At 40.9% G+C, this 17,866-nt stretch overlaps 1 protein-coding gene across 3 annotated transcripts in view; it reads right to left on the minus strand.

Annotated features, from left to right (window-relative positions):
* The window catches only part of Fbn2 (fibrillin 2), a 201,950-nt gene that overhangs the window by 74,263 nt on the left and 109,821 nt on the right, over positions 1-17,866 (minus strand). For all 3 annotated transcript variants that reach the window (NM_010181.2, XM_017317828.2, XM_030250333.1), the window contains 5 exons: positions 13,025-13,177; positions 12,297-12,350; positions 10,409-10,534; positions 7,659-7,784; positions 1,692-1,811 (listed from right to left, as the gene is read on the minus strand). In NM_010181.2, the coding sequence (NP_034311.2) occupies positions 1,692-1,811; positions 7,659-7,784; positions 10,409-10,534; positions 12,297-12,350; positions 13,025-13,177 (579 nt within the window). The remainder of the gene's footprint in view (positions 1-1,691; positions 1,812-7,658; positions 7,785-10,408; positions 10,535-12,296; positions 12,351-13,024; positions 13,178-17,866) is intronic.

The raw sequence follows: 17,866 nt of genomic DNA on the forward strand, positions 1-17,866 counted from the left end.
GGCATGAGTGCAAAAAGATCAAGGGCTGACTGGTGGTACACTGCAGGCTGGGGGTCAGGAGAAGAACAGAGCAAAAGACATTAGGGGGAAAAAGGAGCCAGAAAATGGTTGCAGTTGGGATGTTTACAATGCTGATCCTGAGAAAGTGAGTGGCTGACTTTATAATCTACCACGAGGGATAAACAGTGGGACCTGTTATCAGGGAAGCTGCTGTTCCTTCTGTCCGCAGAAGTCAAGGACATGGGGCAAGAGTGCAGGCCCATGGGATATGGGTGCTAACCCAGGAGAGCAACACAACTCTGTAGGATGAACTTACTGCACTGTCCTAGAAAGCTGAACAACACTACCCAGGATACAGTAGTCTCCTTAGCATTCACAAAATCACATTTAGTATATCCGTAGGACTAACTCAAACTCTGCAGCCAGCCTTAGTACCCTAGTGAAGTCACAGATGATCCGACTTTTAATTAGTAACCACAAAGTAGAATTTTCTTTCCTTTACAAATTTAGTGACTCAGATCCTGTGACTAGCAGCGGCAGGCTCATCACTGATCAGAACCACCAACAGCCCCACTAAGAACGTGTTCAAGGCTGGCTGGAGAGATGGCTCGGTGGACAAACGTGCTTGCCCACAAGCCTGGTGACCTGACTGAGATTCACATGATGGAAAGAGAACCAACGGAAATACTCAAAATTTTATCATAATGAATGAAAATACTTAAAGTTTCTGTGTGGGTAATGTGGTAGCATTCAGTTGTTGGCAAGTGAAAAAAAATGACTCAATAATTTGGAAATAAACATCATTGTTTCATTAGTAACTCTAAAGGACAACAAGCAGAGATGAATTCACTTGCTTAGATAGTAAGCAAGAACTTGCCCATTTATATGGTGCGATGTGAAGCCAAGTATCCTCAGAAGAATTAGTTTCCTTTAAAGGTGGATTCTAGGCAGGATGGGAGTCTGGGCATGCCTGGTAAATAGAGCCACTGCCACTAGACATAGAAAGAAATGACTTGGGTAGACCTCGTCGGTATACATCTTTGATCAAATTATCTTACCCTGCATACATTATATGTCACTACCAAGACCTGTACTTGAGCAGGCATGATGGCCCATACCCGTCATCCCAGGACTTGTGAAGCTGAGACAGAGGAATTACATGGAATTCTTGGTCAGCCTGCTCTCCATCAGATCCTAGGCCAGCCTGGGCTATATGTCAAAATCCCATCTTGGAGCAAAATATTATCACACCTAGAGATTTTCCAAAGTAAGAGAGCACTTATCTTCCTTTCTCTGGAGTCTACCAACTTGTGACCAGCGAGGGAAAGGAGAATACTGAACTCCTTCTATGCTTCAGTGCCTAAAAAAATCTTCAAACTCTTGTCCTGTGAACTGAACCCAAACCCCACCATGCCTTTCATCACGACAGATTTAAAGTTTCTGTGATGGGATTTGACTGTGCGCATGCCTAAGGGATTCAGACGTAAGAAAAGTGTACACACAGAAATGCTCACAGCCGTGGCAGCGTGCATGCATCTACAGACACGAAAGGAAGATGCTCTAGAGCCTAACTGGTTAAAGCCTGCCCAGCTTCTGCTCTTCTGCTCTCCTCCCCGTCAGCTCTGTTTGCACCTCAGGCTGAGGCAAGAGCATGAGAGACGGTCACAGGGAGATCCGTGCGGGGATCTTACCGATGCAGATGAGTCCGGTGGAGCTGAGCTTGCTGCCGGGCGAGCACTCGCAATGGAAAGAGCCCAGGTTGTTCCTGCAGGCTCCATTGACACACGGGTTGCTCTCACATTCATTTACATCTACAATCCAGAAGGAAAAAAATTCCGTTAGAGCTGCCATGTGTTTCTGGAAAATATTATTCCAGGCAAGCCAGACTGTGCCAGAACGTCTGGTAAACTTGGCTCTTATAATTTTAATATGGATATACAGGGCCTAAAGTGAATAGGGAAGGCAGACATGTGTTCTACAGCACAGATAGCCCTCGACATGACTGGAGACTCAGGAGGACCGTATTAGCAACAGTCTATTCGGAAGATGATTCAGTATGTGTGTCTTCTATGACTCTAACTGTATATAGTCGATTTGTTTTGCTCTGTAGTTTGTTCTAACTCCAGGTACGACTCTGGGGCACAACAAGGGTTGGATATTTCTGTCACTTACGCTTCTGCGAAGCTTTGAAGACAAATGTATACCAACATTGGCTTTCATTCTGAACTCTTAGAGGCATACCAAGAAATAAGAACCGGGATATCAATCCAGGCTACAGAACTCTCCCCAGCTGTCATTCATTATTCTCTTTCTTGAGCCCTTTATTAATTATGTGATTAGTTAAAGAATTACTTTACACCACAAGTTTGGTCAGATATGATATAGGAAAACGAGTGCTGGGGCAGAGTGGCAGGGGGCGTGGCTCAGGAGGGGGCGTGGCTCAGGCAGGGGCATGGCTCAGGCAGGGGCATGGCTCAGGCAGGGGCATGGCTCAGAGGTAGAGCATATGCCTCAGGCTCTAAATTCAATCTTCAGAACCATTAGAAATAGAAAAAAATGCTGGGCAGTGGTGGCTCACGCCTTTAATCCCAGCACTTGGGAGGCAGAGGCAGGCAGATTTCTGAGTTCGAGGCCAGCCTGGTTTACAAAGTGAGTTCCAGGACAGCCAGGGCTACACAGAGAAACCCTGTCTCGGAAAAACCAAAGACCAAAAAAAAAAAAAAGGAGAAGAATTAATTGCACTCAATTAGGACTTGATGACTACCGGCTTTTAGCCTTAAATCAAACAATATACCAGTAAGCAAATCCTGTTGGTGACAAAAGTAAAAAGAATCACAGTACACCTGTTTTTTTGTTTTGTTTTGTTTTTGTTTTTGTTTTTTGTTTTTTGTTTTTGTTTTTCAAGACAGGGTTTCTCTGTATAGCCCTGGCTGTCCTGGAACTCACTTTGTAGACCAGGCTGGCCTCGAATTCAGAAATCAGCCTACATTTTTTTAAGAGGTGACTTTCTCAAGGTTCTAAAGTCACTTAACACATGACTCACTAAGAGGCAAACACAACTCTCGGTTAAAATATGAATAACGTTAAGGACACTTCCTATACAAACTCAACTACTCAGCTTACAAGAGTCATCATTGAGATCCCATCCCTACTAGCTAAGTGATTCCAAACATGTCAACATGCCTCAACACTCTTAGCTAAACAGTAGAATTTCTGAGATTCCAAGGAGACACTGCCCTCCATACATAGCTTTAGATTTAATATAGACCCTTCTCTTCTTTAAATACCGAAACAAAGACATATAAGTAAAGCCGGAAGGCTCTAATTCTTGCCCCTGACTATCTCAAATAAAATGTAAATAAACCGGTCCTGAAAGGGGGGGGCAGGCTCAGAACTGACTGCCAGCTAATAGGTTTAAAATAGCAATTCAGAAACCTATGTAAAAGGACCAAAGACGCAGTAATATGGGAGAGGGAAATGTCATGGGAGCCTAACTGTAAACAAAGAACTACAGGCATGTAAGGAACTCTGAGAGTCAGGAAGAATCTCTGATTGATTATCTGACACCAAGTGGTCAGCCTTAAAAACATATATGTACAAGTAACATATGGACTGAGAAGGTTATATTTTTATATTTAGAAACACACACACACAAACACACACAAAACAACAACAACAACAACAACAATGAAACAGAGGCCATGAGCTTGAGAAACAAGTACATGGAAGGTGTTAGAGGGAGAAGAGAGAGAAGGTGAGAATTATATAGTTGTATTTTAATTAAAAAAAACTATATAGAGAAAGATTATTGCTACTTCAGAATGACTAAAGAGGTGCTCAGGTGTTAATTTAGTTCTTGAACTATAAATTATCGGGGTGCAGGGATACAATTACATTTGGCTTTCAGAGTGCTTGCAGTAGAAAAAGACTCTTATAAGAGAAATAAAAGTCTTCCTAATAATACACTAATTCAGATGTAAGCCTTTTTAATGAAGCAAATGCTCTACAACATTGAAATCCTTCCATGAATATTCGGCAAGAGCCAAAGAAACTAGATGTGCCGGGAACAGGCAATCTGTCTGAGGGGATTCCCCATTTAATTCTCCAATGAATTCATGTGTAAGAAGATTTCCCCAAAAGACAAGTGCCTGTGTCATAGTTTTAAAAGATTCATTTTGAATTAAGCAATGGTGAACTCAAAGACTGAAAACACATACAGGGACAAGTACAAATATCAGCTATTCAGTTTTTCCCTTAAATATATATTTTTTTATGGTATAAATGTCATGGAACCAGAAATTGAAACAGTTCACTGTACATTTCTGGAAATAAACTTCAAAACACATCTGGTTTACATTTAACTAGTTATGTCACTGGAAACACAATCGAAACCACAGCGATTGATGTAAAAAATTTAACTTTCACAGACTCTCCAAGCTCAGGAAAAATGAAATAATTTTTTTTTGGTAACTTCAGCCTAAAACACAGAGGAACATCCTGCTTATTGTTACTGTTGTTTATTATATATATTTAAATTAATCCATTGAAAACACGAATTACAAATAGAATAAGCGAACAGAGAAAATATAAATACAGGAAGTCAAAGTTTGCATTGATGCTGGTAATAATTCTCTGTCTAGCCCTTGGAAATTAATGAAGAAAGAGTAGAGAGAGAACTCAGGCTGACAAAATTGACTGTGGCTAATGGGGGACGTCAGGAGACACAAGGGGAGAAGAGCTGAACAGCTTGTGGGTTTGTACGTACATAGTATTTAGGAGAAATCTTTTGATGAAATTCGAATAACAGAATGTAAAATTTGGGGGGAGCAAGTTTTCTGTGTAAATCTGTTTTTTTTGTTTTGTTTTGTTTTATGTCCACCAACACCATAAGGTTGGGGCCAAAATATTTCTCTATTATTTCATCTTTATTTATACAACACAAACTTCTTTCCCATGAATGGCACAGATGGTTTGTTAAGAGCAAGTGTCCTTTGAACAAAATAAGTCAAGATGTCTCTCTAACCTTCCTTGTTGGCTGATTTGCTATGGAAGTTCCTTCAAATTTATGTGGCCACCCAAGATTTCACGACTAAATGTCATTCTGTCGTGTCCCTGTTTGGTAGTCCACCTCTCAGTACCTTGGACTCCATCTAACCTGCTTTGACAATTCCGCATATATATCACGGAACCAGACCCCAACCACCCGGTTTCCACTTTATCCTCAAGTGATTACCAGAATGTATGGTTTCAACAGAATGGGAAAACGGACCAAATAATGGACAGTACTGAGCTAAATGAGATGATATCTCATCTGCTCTTGCTTTTTAAGTTTCCCGAGATTTAGACGAACCTACCCTTTAATAGAGAACTGAATTGGTACAATGGCTAAAGGCAGCAGAAAGTGTGAATACCCAGGAAAACCGAAACAAACAAACCAAAAACCTCCAGCAATCCCTTACCACATCCCTCTGTGGGGTAGGTGTGGGGGGACAGGGACAATACAGGGAAATCTGACTAGACAAACTTTCCTCAGAGCAATGTTGAAGGGTAATGGGTGTTAGGAGTGAGACCAGAGACCAGAGATAGCAACTGTCACATGCATAGCTGAGGAGCCTGCGCTGGCTTTACTGACAGATGCCCTCACTCTTAGGGAACCCTGTGAGCATCTGGTAGAGAGGGGCCATGGACTCAGTACCCAGGATCCATGGGTAAACAGTTACCTCAGTTAAGTTTAGGAAAATGTGATTTTACGTAAATGACTATCTTCCTCCACACACATACCCCCACACCTTTTGGTGAATTACTGTTTTTCAAAGGTTCCCTCTCCACACACACAGCTCAACCCAAACTTAGAACTGTGCTCTGTAATTGCATTCTATTGACGTCAGCTGAGACTTCTGTGTTGCAGCATCTTGTTCAATACAACTTGTTTGTGTCCACAAGAATGCTTTGAAGTTAAAGATGAAGCTGATGCAACCCTTCTTCTTCTTCTTCTTCTCCTCCTCCTCCTCCTCCCTCCTCCTCCTCCTCCTCCTCCTCCTCCTTCTTCTTTTCATCCTAACGCTATTGTACTTTTCCCGACTGTTGAGTCACCGAGCAACAAGTACACCCACAGAAAAGGGAAGGGTATTCTGCAATAATTAATATGAACTTTCTTTTTTTTTCCCTTTCTTTTTCTTTATTGGATATTTTCTTTATTTACATTTCAAATGCTATCCCCTTTCCTGGTTTCCCCTCCAAAGCCCCCCTCCACATATCCCCTCCCTTCCTGGTCACCAACCTACCCACTCCCACTTCCTGGCCCTGGCATTCCCCTACACTGGGGCATAGAGCCTTCACAGGACCAAGGACTTTCCTCTCATTGATGACTGATTAGGCCATCATCTGCTACATATGCAGCTGGAGCCATGAGTCTCACCATTTGTACTCTTTGGTTGGTGGTTTAATCCCAGGGAGCTCTGGAGATACTAGCTAGTTCATACTGTTGTTCCTTCTATGGAGCTGCAAACCCTTTCAGCTCCTTGGGTCCTTTCTCTCGCTCCTTCATTGGGGACCCTGTGCTCCATACAATGGATGGCTGTGAGCATCCACTTCTGTATTTGCCAGGCACTGGCAGACCCTCTCAGGAGACAGCTATATCAGGCTCCTCTCAGCAAGCACTTGTTGGCATTCACAATTGTGTCTGGGTTTTGCGATTGTACATGGGATGAATCCCCAGGTGGGGCAGTCTCTGGATGGCCTTTCCTTCAGTCTCTGTTCCACACTTTGTCTCTGTAACTCCTTCCATGGGTGTTTTATACCCCCTTCTAAGAAGGATCGAAGTATCTGGAAGTAGCAACTGAGTTTGAGCATATTATAGGAGCCCCCTGCAGGCCCACAGAATGTAAAGAAACTACAGGAGGAGAGTGAATGGTAGTTAAGAAACAGATTATTCTGAAATACCATGTGATCAAGATACCAAATCATGATGTCATAGCCTCATGCACTGATATCACAGCCTTATGCACTGATGTCATAGCTTCATGCACTCATGTCCTAAGCTGAATCTCACTGAAACCAGAGATTTCCTTAAGCCGTTAACTGGCTCAAGCAACTTGCACTGTATAGAAACTCATGGCATAAAATAAGTCTTAAAATATTGAACAAATCCAAATAACATCCTTTAACTTGTCAAACAGAAATGATACTTTTTATAGACTATCTATTTCATCATGGAATTAGTTTCACATAGGCTCCAAATATTTTTCCGGGTCAGGATTTTGACACTGTTAACCATCTATTTCATAATAAAGTGGCTAACAACTGAGTCTTTTTGGAATGAAGGTTTGTAGGTTAAGGTGTCACAGCGATTTTTATTTCCAGGGTGAACCAAATGAACAAAATCAGATATTTTATTTTAACGAGTCAAACAATATGGCTCTATCTGTTGGTTTTTCTAAGTGCTTGTTGAGAGACTATGTGAACAGAACGAACTGACATTTGTTTATAAACTGTGTTTATATGAATGCCATTTCCTGAATTTCCAAAGCAGTGAACAGAGATCATAAAATAGGGAAGACATTCATTCATACATGTCCTTAGAGCATACTCATTCACTATGACTGATGTTGGTGCTTCCTGGGTAAGGGCACGCCGGAGTCAAGGAACACTGTCCTTACCTTCGCAGGTCTCTGTCTCCGTCCGGAACACATAGCCAGGGGGACACGTGCAGCTGTAACTGCCAGGGGTATTTCTGCATAGGCCGTTGTCACAAAGCAGCCTATTAACCAGGCATTCATCAATGTCTGCAAGCAGCCAGTGGAAGACAGGAGATGGAAATGGTTAAAGGCGTAATGCACAGACCACTTCTGCTTCCCTTTTCTTTGTTTGGTCCCTGGCTCCCTCTCTCCTCTCTGCCTCAGTATCTTTAGACCACACTAGAGCAAACACACCACGTGCTATTCAAATGCTATGTTCTTATGCTGGTGAATACTTTAAAAAAATCTTCTCAAGACTTTGCAAAATGCACAGGACTTAGCAAGGGCTCATTACTTCTTTAGTTGCTCACTATTCCTTCCTTCCTTCCTTCCTTCCTTCCTTCCTTCCTTCCTTCCTTCCTTCCTTCCTTCCTTCCTTCCTTCCTTCCTTCCCTCCCTCCCTCCCTCCCTCCCTGCCTCCCTCCCTCCCTCCTTCCTTCCTTCTTTTCTTTTTTGGCTTTGTTTTACTGGAAACAGACCTCACTATGTCTCTCAGGTTGGCATTGAATTCACTTCTAGTGTGCAGAGATTACAGGCATGTGTTACATTGCCTTCTTATCAGCAAGTATAATTACCAAGTGGAAGAAACAGTAACTCTACTTGGGGGATAAAGAGTTCGTTTTGCTAATTTTACTCTCGCGAACAATTGCACTTTGTCAAATGATACAGAGTCACCCTGATAATACTGAAAATGGAGATCAGAAAATGATTTCAAATGTTGTTACTGTAGGCAGAATTACCTTTCTGTTTTGCTTGAGTTTTCTCCACTTTTCCGTTTTGCTCCGAGTCTGACTTTTTTTTTTCAATTCAATTTTTATTAGATATTTTAATATGTACTTTGAAATTAGAATTGTACAAACCCAGTCAGTTTTCTACGAGGGGTATAGCCTCTAGTAGGTCAGTGAGTCAACCATGCTCTAGCGGATGATCACACACCCGTGCATATATGTGAAGCACAAAGTGGACTCAACCATTTATTTGTTGATTCATTTTTCAGGAAGGCAGGAAGTTGGAAGGAGGGAGAGAGTAAGGGGTGAGTGTGGAAGAGGCTGGGGAAGGGGCAGAAGATGTGGTTATGATCAACATCCACAGTATGCACATCTGAAATTCTCAAAAAATTAAATAAATATTAAAAGATAAAAGTGATCCCAAAATGAGGTCACATCCTGTGCTTTAGGACTCTGGCACATGCTTAGCGAGGGGTACAGTCCAATTCCTTGAGAAATGGGTAAGAAAAGGATGAGTCAACCATTTGATAAGGCTCACATATTTTTATTTTATGTGTATGGGTGCTTTGCCTGCCTGCATGAATGTGTGGCACGTGTGTACAGTCCCTAGGGAGGTCAGCAGAGGGCATCACATGTCAACCACCATGTACATGCTGGGAACTGAACTCTGGTCCTCTGGAAGAGCAGCCAGTGCTCTGAATTGCTGAGACATCTCTCCAGGCCCTTCATCATGTATACATTTTAACAAAAACCACACAGTGTAAAGTGTTACAGACATGTCACCTGTGCTTGGAGCGGGAATGTTCACAGGACTCCCCTGGTTTTAAAAGGGTCCCACTCACACACTCACCTGAACTTAGAAGCTAAGCTGGAAGTGCCTTGGCTTCTGCTGAATAAAAGATGGTTTAGCTCATATTTATTTATTTATTGAGACAGGATTTTCAGCCCGGGCTGGCCTGGGACTACGATAGCCGTGAGACTGAATTCCTGAGCCTTCTGCCTCTCAAGGTCTGGATTATAGGTGTGTGTCACCACACTTTGGTTTCTGTGGTGCCAGGGATTGAACCTGAGTGCTCGACAAGGTCCTCTAGCATGTTTGCATGCTTTTAGAACTGTTTGAGAATCTTTGACTGGTACCCTTTCCTACTGATGTTCAACCTATTTAAATATGCAATAGTCAGAGAGTAATAGAAGTCTATCTGTATATATCTTAAACTGAAGGTCAAATGCATAGATTGGGTAATAAAGCCAGCAGCAGAAACATAGAATAGTAAGTTTCTTTATCCACAGTCATCAATTGATGGCTTTTAAAGCATTACAAATTATTTGTAAGTATTACATATAATGATGTAATAATTCTCATTTTGTGAAAATAGAGTCAATTTTCCTGTGGGACAATTTTGTTTCTTTCTAGTCTCTTAAATCTATAAACCAATAAAGCACTGTAAGTGTTAATCTTTCCCTCTTTCCTTCTGCTCGAGGCAGATCACACAGAAGTTTTGTTTTGTTTTTTATCTTCTTTTATAAGTTGAAAAAGGGATACACTTACTTTTGCTGTCATATTTAGGCACCTGGTGGCAATTAGTGGTTTCTGGATAAAGCTGAAGTTCCTCTAACCTGGAGCATCCCCCTTCCCCAACTTTACTATTTCCAAGAGTGTTAGTTTTTGAAGTCCATGTCTCAGTGGAAACATGTAGGATTAAAATAAGTACAGAGAAGCAGTGGGCAAATGATTCACTCATTTGGGTAAAACTTATCTTAAATAATAGCACTCCATTGAGTTTGATACTGTGCTGCAAAACTCAGTTCGAATGCTTCTGTATCAATGTATGGTGCAAAGGTAATGAGGGGAGCTAAGTTGCTCTCATTAATTGTTGTTTCTTCTCTTATCCATGGGGTTAGACGACATGGATGGCCCTTGTGTATAAACCTCCAGTAACTTACCAATGCAATTTCTTCCTGAGGCATCTGGTTCATAGCCACTGTTGCAGTTACAGCGGTAGCTGCCTCGCAGGTTTTCACAGATCCCATTGGCACATATGTCAGGGTCCAAGGCACACTCGTTAATATCTGTGTGGAATATAGCATGGTCAACACTCACAGACACCTGTTTGTTGATAAAAAGGGATCTAATAAGGAACTTCCAACATGTGAAATATCTAACTTTGAAAACTGCAATATGCCTTTTAGAAAAAAAAAAGAAAGAAAAATAAAATGGAAGGATACAAGACACTCCACTGGTAAGTCAGAGAAAAAGAAAGGTGTTGGCAGCAACCAAATAATTAAGTCATGCAGTATGTCTATATTTTTGACAAAATTAATAAAGGAAATTTACAGGCCGTTGGCTCAAAATCCAAGGGAAAACTCAATTTAATAAGTATCACAGCCATCTAATTAAAACATAGAAATTTATGAGGAAGGCCTGTATGATTTTATGGTCACAGGATGTTCCTGCTTTGTTCTCATATTTAGCAATTCCCTAAGTCATGGGATACGCAGTGTTTCTCATTGTTGATGAGTTAGAATGGATTCAGAAGACGATAAAACATGGCTACTGACAATCCAGTGATTTACAGCAAACAATGGGCACATGACTGCCATGTCTCCCAGGGACAATGTCACTTGTGAATCCAAGTGAAACAAACGTACGGTTCCAAACAGGCAATAGGCTCTAGTCGGGGGCCATTGACAGGGAATCCTCTTCCTCCTCTCACTCCTCCTCCTCTCCCTCCTCCTCTCCCTCCTCCTCTCCCTCCTCCTCTCCCTCCTCCTCTCCCTCCTCCTCCTCCTCTTCCTCTTCCTCCTCTCCCTCCTCCTCTCTCTCCTCCTCTTCCTCCTCCTCTCCCTCCTCCTCTTTCTCCTCCTCTCCCTCCTCCTCTTCCTCCTCCTCTCCCTCCTCCTCCTCTCCCTCCTCCTCTCCCTCCTCCTCTTTCTCCTCCTCCTCTCCCTCCTCCTCCTCCTCCTCATCATCATCCTAATTGCCATCATCTTCATCCCCCTCATCATCAATGACAAAAATGTGATACAAAAATCCAATTTTGTTTACTGTGATCAGATTCTGATAATGATTGTTTATAGGAATTAGAATTTACAAAAATTGGTTAGCCATAGAACATTTGTATAACCCCAGCACCTGGGACAGGGCAGGAGAATCAGGAGTTCAGAGCCAGCCTGGGCTTTGAGACTCTGTCTTAAAAAAGGGAAAAAGCAATTGGGAAGGCGTCCTTAGAAACTCTCTGATTATCTAGCTTTTCATTTTGCATCTGAGGAAAAAAAATATCCCAGCAAAATTCTGCCTCCCTCTTTGGTTTCAGATACTCATTTAAAACGTAACATCACATCAAACATTCTCCTCTAGTCAGCACAGATGCCCTTGCCCATCAGAGGTTTCTTACAGCATGACGCTGTTTGCAATAAGAAAACTTAAATGAATTTTACTTCTACAGTCTGACAGAAACATCTTGGTGTTTCCAAAACACAAACAATTTAATTTTGGGATAGTATGTCTAAGACTTGATCCATATCAAATATCCCTACAGATGGATACTTTTCTAGCTGTGTCTGTATAATCACATGATATAGCACCGTCTTAAAAAATTTGCACATAAAATCATGCCTATGGATTGTTAGTAACATTCTCAAGGAAGCACTTTTAACCAATAAATATTTGTCTGTATTGAAAAGCAGTCACATGGAAAACACCACTTAACACCATCTAACTTAACAACCATTTATCCACTTGTGAATTTTCACAGTAAATATAACCACATTCATCTGACAATCAGCAAGCTATACCGTTATATTTTAATAATCACAAGTTGAACAGAATCACCTCTTCCATCCACAGTGATGCCGATGCCACTGCTACAGAGGCCATGGAACTCAGCTGTGTGATCAAAAACAAACAGGAAATGTTAAGCCACACCCACGCCACACCCACTCATTAGCATAACAATAGAGACAGAAAAGTTAGACAATACTCTGCACTCAGCCATTAATATAACAGTAAAAACAAAGACGTTATGCTAAGCCCGTTCCATAACTCAGTCATTAAAATAACAATTTTATGTACATTCATTTTAACAATGATAAAAATCAGTGCTTTCCTGAGAATATCATCTCAAGAATTTGAAATCAGCGAATAGTTAGAGAAAAGGCAGGGAGTTTGTTTATTTTTGAACCCCACTGAACTTATTTGTATTTGAAAGAGGCTCATCGCAATTATCAATGAACAAGAGTCAACCTTGATGGACCTGAGGCTTGACATCATAAGGTGTCTAGAGTTTAAAGGACCCAATCAGATTGTTTTGTATTTGTAAGCTCAATACTGGCAAGTACGATGTCAACCTATTTATACTGCCAGGGTAGCAGTCATGTATAAAATCTGGGCCACCATCACAACAGCAAATAGATCTTGTTCACGTTTGACTACCTCCCTTATATGATAATGTAAACCCGGCTCTTTCTTCTTCAATTCAGAAGACAAATCATTTTGTAGTAGACATAATCTTTGGCCCAATCCTACTGTTGAGTTTCTAGTTTCTTACGATGTGCAGTTACCTGAATTTTTAGCGGGGCAAGGCTGGCAAGGCTCTCCAAAACCATAGTCTGGATTAGCACAGCAGCATTCAGACTTGGTCACCGCACCCGGGAATGGACGCACACACACTCCTTTCTTGATTTCCCCGTAGCAGGTGCTACGCATATGAGTGTCTAGTGGAGATAAAGGGACTTACCATCAGGGACTGAAATGGAAGGCTTCTTTAACCTAAGAGGTTACTGCATTGGGAATGCCCAGGGAACATCTGCCATTTGCATCTTTAGCATCTTCAAGGTTAGGAAATGAACAAATGTTTGTAGTGTAAGGGGACAATTGAAAACGTACCAACGACTATGGTCCCCAGCCCTACCCATCTGAAGTTCTCTGTGCCACACACGTGTCCATTACCCCACTATTCTCACAGATGTTTCATTGGCTGAGGATATAGCAACAGTCAAACATCACTACTTTGAGCTTTAACCTCACCGTGTCCTGGCCACGCCTGGCACTGCACTCTTGTTTCTATTTGAGAACTTCTAAGGAGCGATGCAGATAAACTGCCTTGAAGCAACTGAGAGGTGCCTAGGAGATTATTTGCTTTGACTTCTTAAATTAGGAAGTCTTTCTTTTCAACCCCAGGACGATGCTGGTGACTATGTTTTTAATCTCCTCCCATATCCCAACTCAATTAAGAATTACACTTTAGAAAATGAGCAGCTGGGCACGGTGGCACATGCCCTTAATCCCAGCACTCAGGAGGCAGAGACAGGAAGATCTCTGTGTGTTCAAGGCTCACTTGGTCCACAGAGTTCTGGGCCAGCTACATAGTGACAACCTGTCTTTATACAAAGACTGCACTGGGTAAATTTTTGCCAACTGAACACAAGCTAGAGTCATCAGAGAGGAAGAGTGTTAGTTGAGGAAATGCCTCCATGAAATCCAGCCATAACACATTTTCTCAATTAGTGATCAATGGAGCATAGGCCAGCCCATTGTGGGTGGTGCCATCCCTGAGCTGGTAGCCCTGAGATGAGCAAACCAGGGGGAGCAATCCAGTAGGCAGCACCCCTCTGTGGCCTCTGCATCAGCTCTTGCCACCAGGTTTCTGCTCTGTTTGAGTTCCTGTCCTGACTTTCTTTTGTTGATGAACAGCAACTTAGAAGTGTAAGCTGAAAAAAAAAAAAAAAAAAAAACCTTTCTTCCACAATTTGCTGTTTTGATCATGGTGTTTTGTTGTAGAAAACCAAACCAAACCAAAACAGCCATTTAAGATACAAACAAACATAAGAAAAAGAAAACAACCTCTCTCTCTCTGGCACTGTACTAAGGGGCTATGCAGACATGGCCTCATGAAAGAGGTCACTCAAGCTGAAGAAGAATAGGTAAAAAAATCAAAGTTACAAACTCTCAAAGACCCAAGTTTGGATTCACGGTAGGTTTGAGTGACTCCTAAGGTGCCTCTTCTCCCTTTATGCCAATCCACACCCCTAAAAATCCTGCAGTAGTTCACTCCCTCACTCTCTAGTCTTATGAAATATGTTACAGTTTTATGAGGGAGTCAACAATGAACTATTTTTTTTTAAATTCTGAACATCTTAAAGGCCAGAGAGTCAGCAAAGTTTCTAAGCAGGAGAACATGGTCAATTTCATCAGAGATAGTCCCCATTGTAAGTCCCTAACATTGTTACATTGTTGATAAGTTGTTAGAAACAAGTATCTGTTTCTTAGCATGTGTCTTCTAATGCTTGCTTTCTTCCTTCCTTCCTTTCTTTCTTTCTTTCTTTCTTTCTTTCTTTCTTTCTTTCTTTCTTTCTTTCTTTCTTTCTTTCTTTCTTTCTCTCTCTCTCTCTATCTCTCTTTCTTTCTTTCTTTCTTTTGTTTTTTTTCCAGACAGGGTTTCTCTGTGTACCCTGGCTGTCCTGGAACTCACTCTGTAGACCAGGCTGGCCTTGAACTCAGAACCTGCCTCTGCCTCCCAATTGCTGGGATTAAAGGCATGTGCCACCACTGCCCGGTTTCTAATGCTTTCTTATGCTCAAGTAGTTTTTATCCATGAAATGTATTAGATTCACAGCTCCATTAACTTCTGAGATGTTCATATAGCCACATACAAGAGGGTCCCGAGTTTATCATTCTAATCCAGAGAAACACAGTTTTGACTTAAAGTAGGATTTCTGTGAGCGCTTGGGGAGGGATTAGTGTAGTCAATGTTACTGCTGCTTTCAGAACAAGAACATACAGTGTACAGCTTTTCAAAAGCAAGTTGACTGGGCTGGGGACATGATTCAGTATCTAATGGAACTTACAGCTTTTGTGGAGGACCCCAGTCCAGTTTCCACAACCCTCATGAAAAATTAACTTCAATTCCAGGGGATCTGGCACCTTCGCCTGTTTTAGAGAGCTCCTGAACATGCATGGTACACATAAGCTCACCCAGGCTCACACATATGAAGGTAAAAATAATGAGCAAACAAATCTAAACCAGTCAAAATATAAAATGAAAGAATAAAAGCAAGTAGGCAAAAAGCTGTGGAATCTACTACAGGAACAAAAGCATTACACACAAGTTTGTGTGGTTGACTAAGTTACTGAAAGCCGTTGACACAAGAAGGTCCCCAAGAAAGAAAGCAGCATAATTCTTGTGTGGGCCTAGGACCACACCAATCCTGAATTCAGATCTCCATTAGATGGTCTATCTCAGATTACTACACACTTTGCTTATCAGTGAAGTAGTTTATAAAGTAAACAGGAATGCTAGCTAAACATTAAGTGAGGTACCAAATATCACTCAGAAAATCAAAGCCCTAAGGGGTAGCAACCCTATTTCTTTGATCTTTGGCAAGGACAGTATTATGATCAAGGACCCCAAGATAGAACTTCAGTTCATATTTCCCTAATCATGTAACCGAGTCACAATAGGAAAGACGAATACCAGCAGTGAGCTACGAGAATGCACTCACAAGACTGGGGTGGAAACTGTGTGGACCAGAGTAATATATGCATTTAACATGATATATGTATACATATATACTTTAATATACACTAAAGGTATACATATCTTTTACATATAATATTGCATTTCAGCATGTTATCTTTTCTTTAAAATGAGATTATTTTGAGAATTTTTTTAACCAGTATATTAGCAAATTCTAGAAGCCAGTAGCAAAATACATATGGATGCAGAATACTAATTTTGTATTACTTGCTTGTTATTGTCAACTTCACTACATAAAACAGCAACTCTTAAGACTCACACTAGATATGACACCATTATTTTATCCAAATAAAAAGTACTATTTTTCTTTTAAATAAGATTTTTTATTTTTAATTTGCATGTGCACGTACACACATAAGTTCAGGTGCCCATGAAGCCAGAGGAAGATATCAGATACCTTGGGTCTGGAGTCACAGGAGATTGTGACTTGACAAAAACCACAATCTCCTTTGATTTTGCTAGAAATCAAAGTTGGGTCTTCTGTAAGAGTTCTATGTACTATTGATCACTGGGTCATCTCTCCAGTATTGTTTTCTTATTATCTGTTTGCTCTGAGCTGACACTGTACAATGCTTTACATAGGTGAAGTATGTAGCAGTAACATATTTAATCAACAGAGCTACTGAGGGAAGGAGGGGTTTTTTTGTTCTTTTTGTTTTTGTTGTTGTTGTTGCTTTTTTTTTTTTTTTGGAGGGTCTATACCTTGTCCAATAGCACATAGATAGTAAACAACAAAACCAGTAATGAGGTGAACGTGAACTTTCTATAAAGAAATATATTAGGACTTGGGAACATGATAAAATGTTCTAAAGCTAGTGTTTCAAGGAACCTGCTGAAAATGAAATTTAACTAAAAATTTTTCAATAGGTAAGATAAATTTGAGATCCCATCCTGAATATAGAGAATTTAATGCAGATCTCTCATATCTGCCCAAAGTCAAGGATCTGTCTGCCTTTCTGTCTATCTATCTGTCATCTGTTTATCTATCTGTCTATCTATCTATCTATCTATCTATCTATCATCTATCTATCTATCTATCTATCTATCTACTTATCTATCTATAATCTAGGTAGCTGACTCTTAAAAGAATGTTTATTTAAAAAGGTTAAGTGCATAATCTGGGTTATAAATTGAAGTTCTTTTTACTTAAATCTTATCAAGACTAAAAGAGTCCCATGGGATCCCTGGAAGGGCTTTTTATTCAGTTTAAGAGTCAGGTCCAGTGCTATGGTACCCACTGTGTCAGCAATGAACAGATGGTGGAAGGAGGTAGCCTCGGGTCACAGTGGATGTGGGTAAGGAAGACAGAGGGCAGAGGATGATATGTCTATGGACTGGGTCACATGAAGAAAGGGCTCCATGTGGCAGGCGCACAAGGTGACTTTAAATATTTGCAAAGCCATCCTAGGGTGACTCTAATAACACAAAGCATCCCTGCCTTCACCATCACTCACTGAAGAGCTGAGCTTGGAAGGGTGTTTATTATTTAAAACCCAGGAATGTTAATTATCATGTGCTAGTGAACATTCTAATGTCAAGATTTGGATCTCTCCCATTAAATAAAATCTTCATGGAATTTTTTTGTTACCTAAATGCTAAGTTAGGGGATAACCTGACTTTTCTTCTTTCATTATGGGATCTTCTCTGTCTCCTGAAACAACTACAAAATAGTGTAAAGGGGTGGGGATGGTAGGGAAACATTCGTTTTGTCTCCTGTTTACACTGTGAGCCATGGCTCTTCAGTATGCTAAAACCATCGCTTAATTTTATGAAAGTGTTTTTTTTAAATCTCAATTCTTTTAGGAAGAAAGATATAATTAAAGAAACCTCTGTTAAAGAGCCAATTCCAACAAGACATAGGCCTGAC

Source organism: Mus musculus, chromosome 18 (genome assembly GCF_000001635.26).
Source record: "Mus musculus strain C57BL/6J chromosome 18, GRCm38.p6 C57BL/6J".
Classification (NCBI taxonomy): domain Eukaryota; kingdom Metazoa; phylum Chordata; class Mammalia; order Rodentia; family Muridae; genus Mus; species Mus musculus.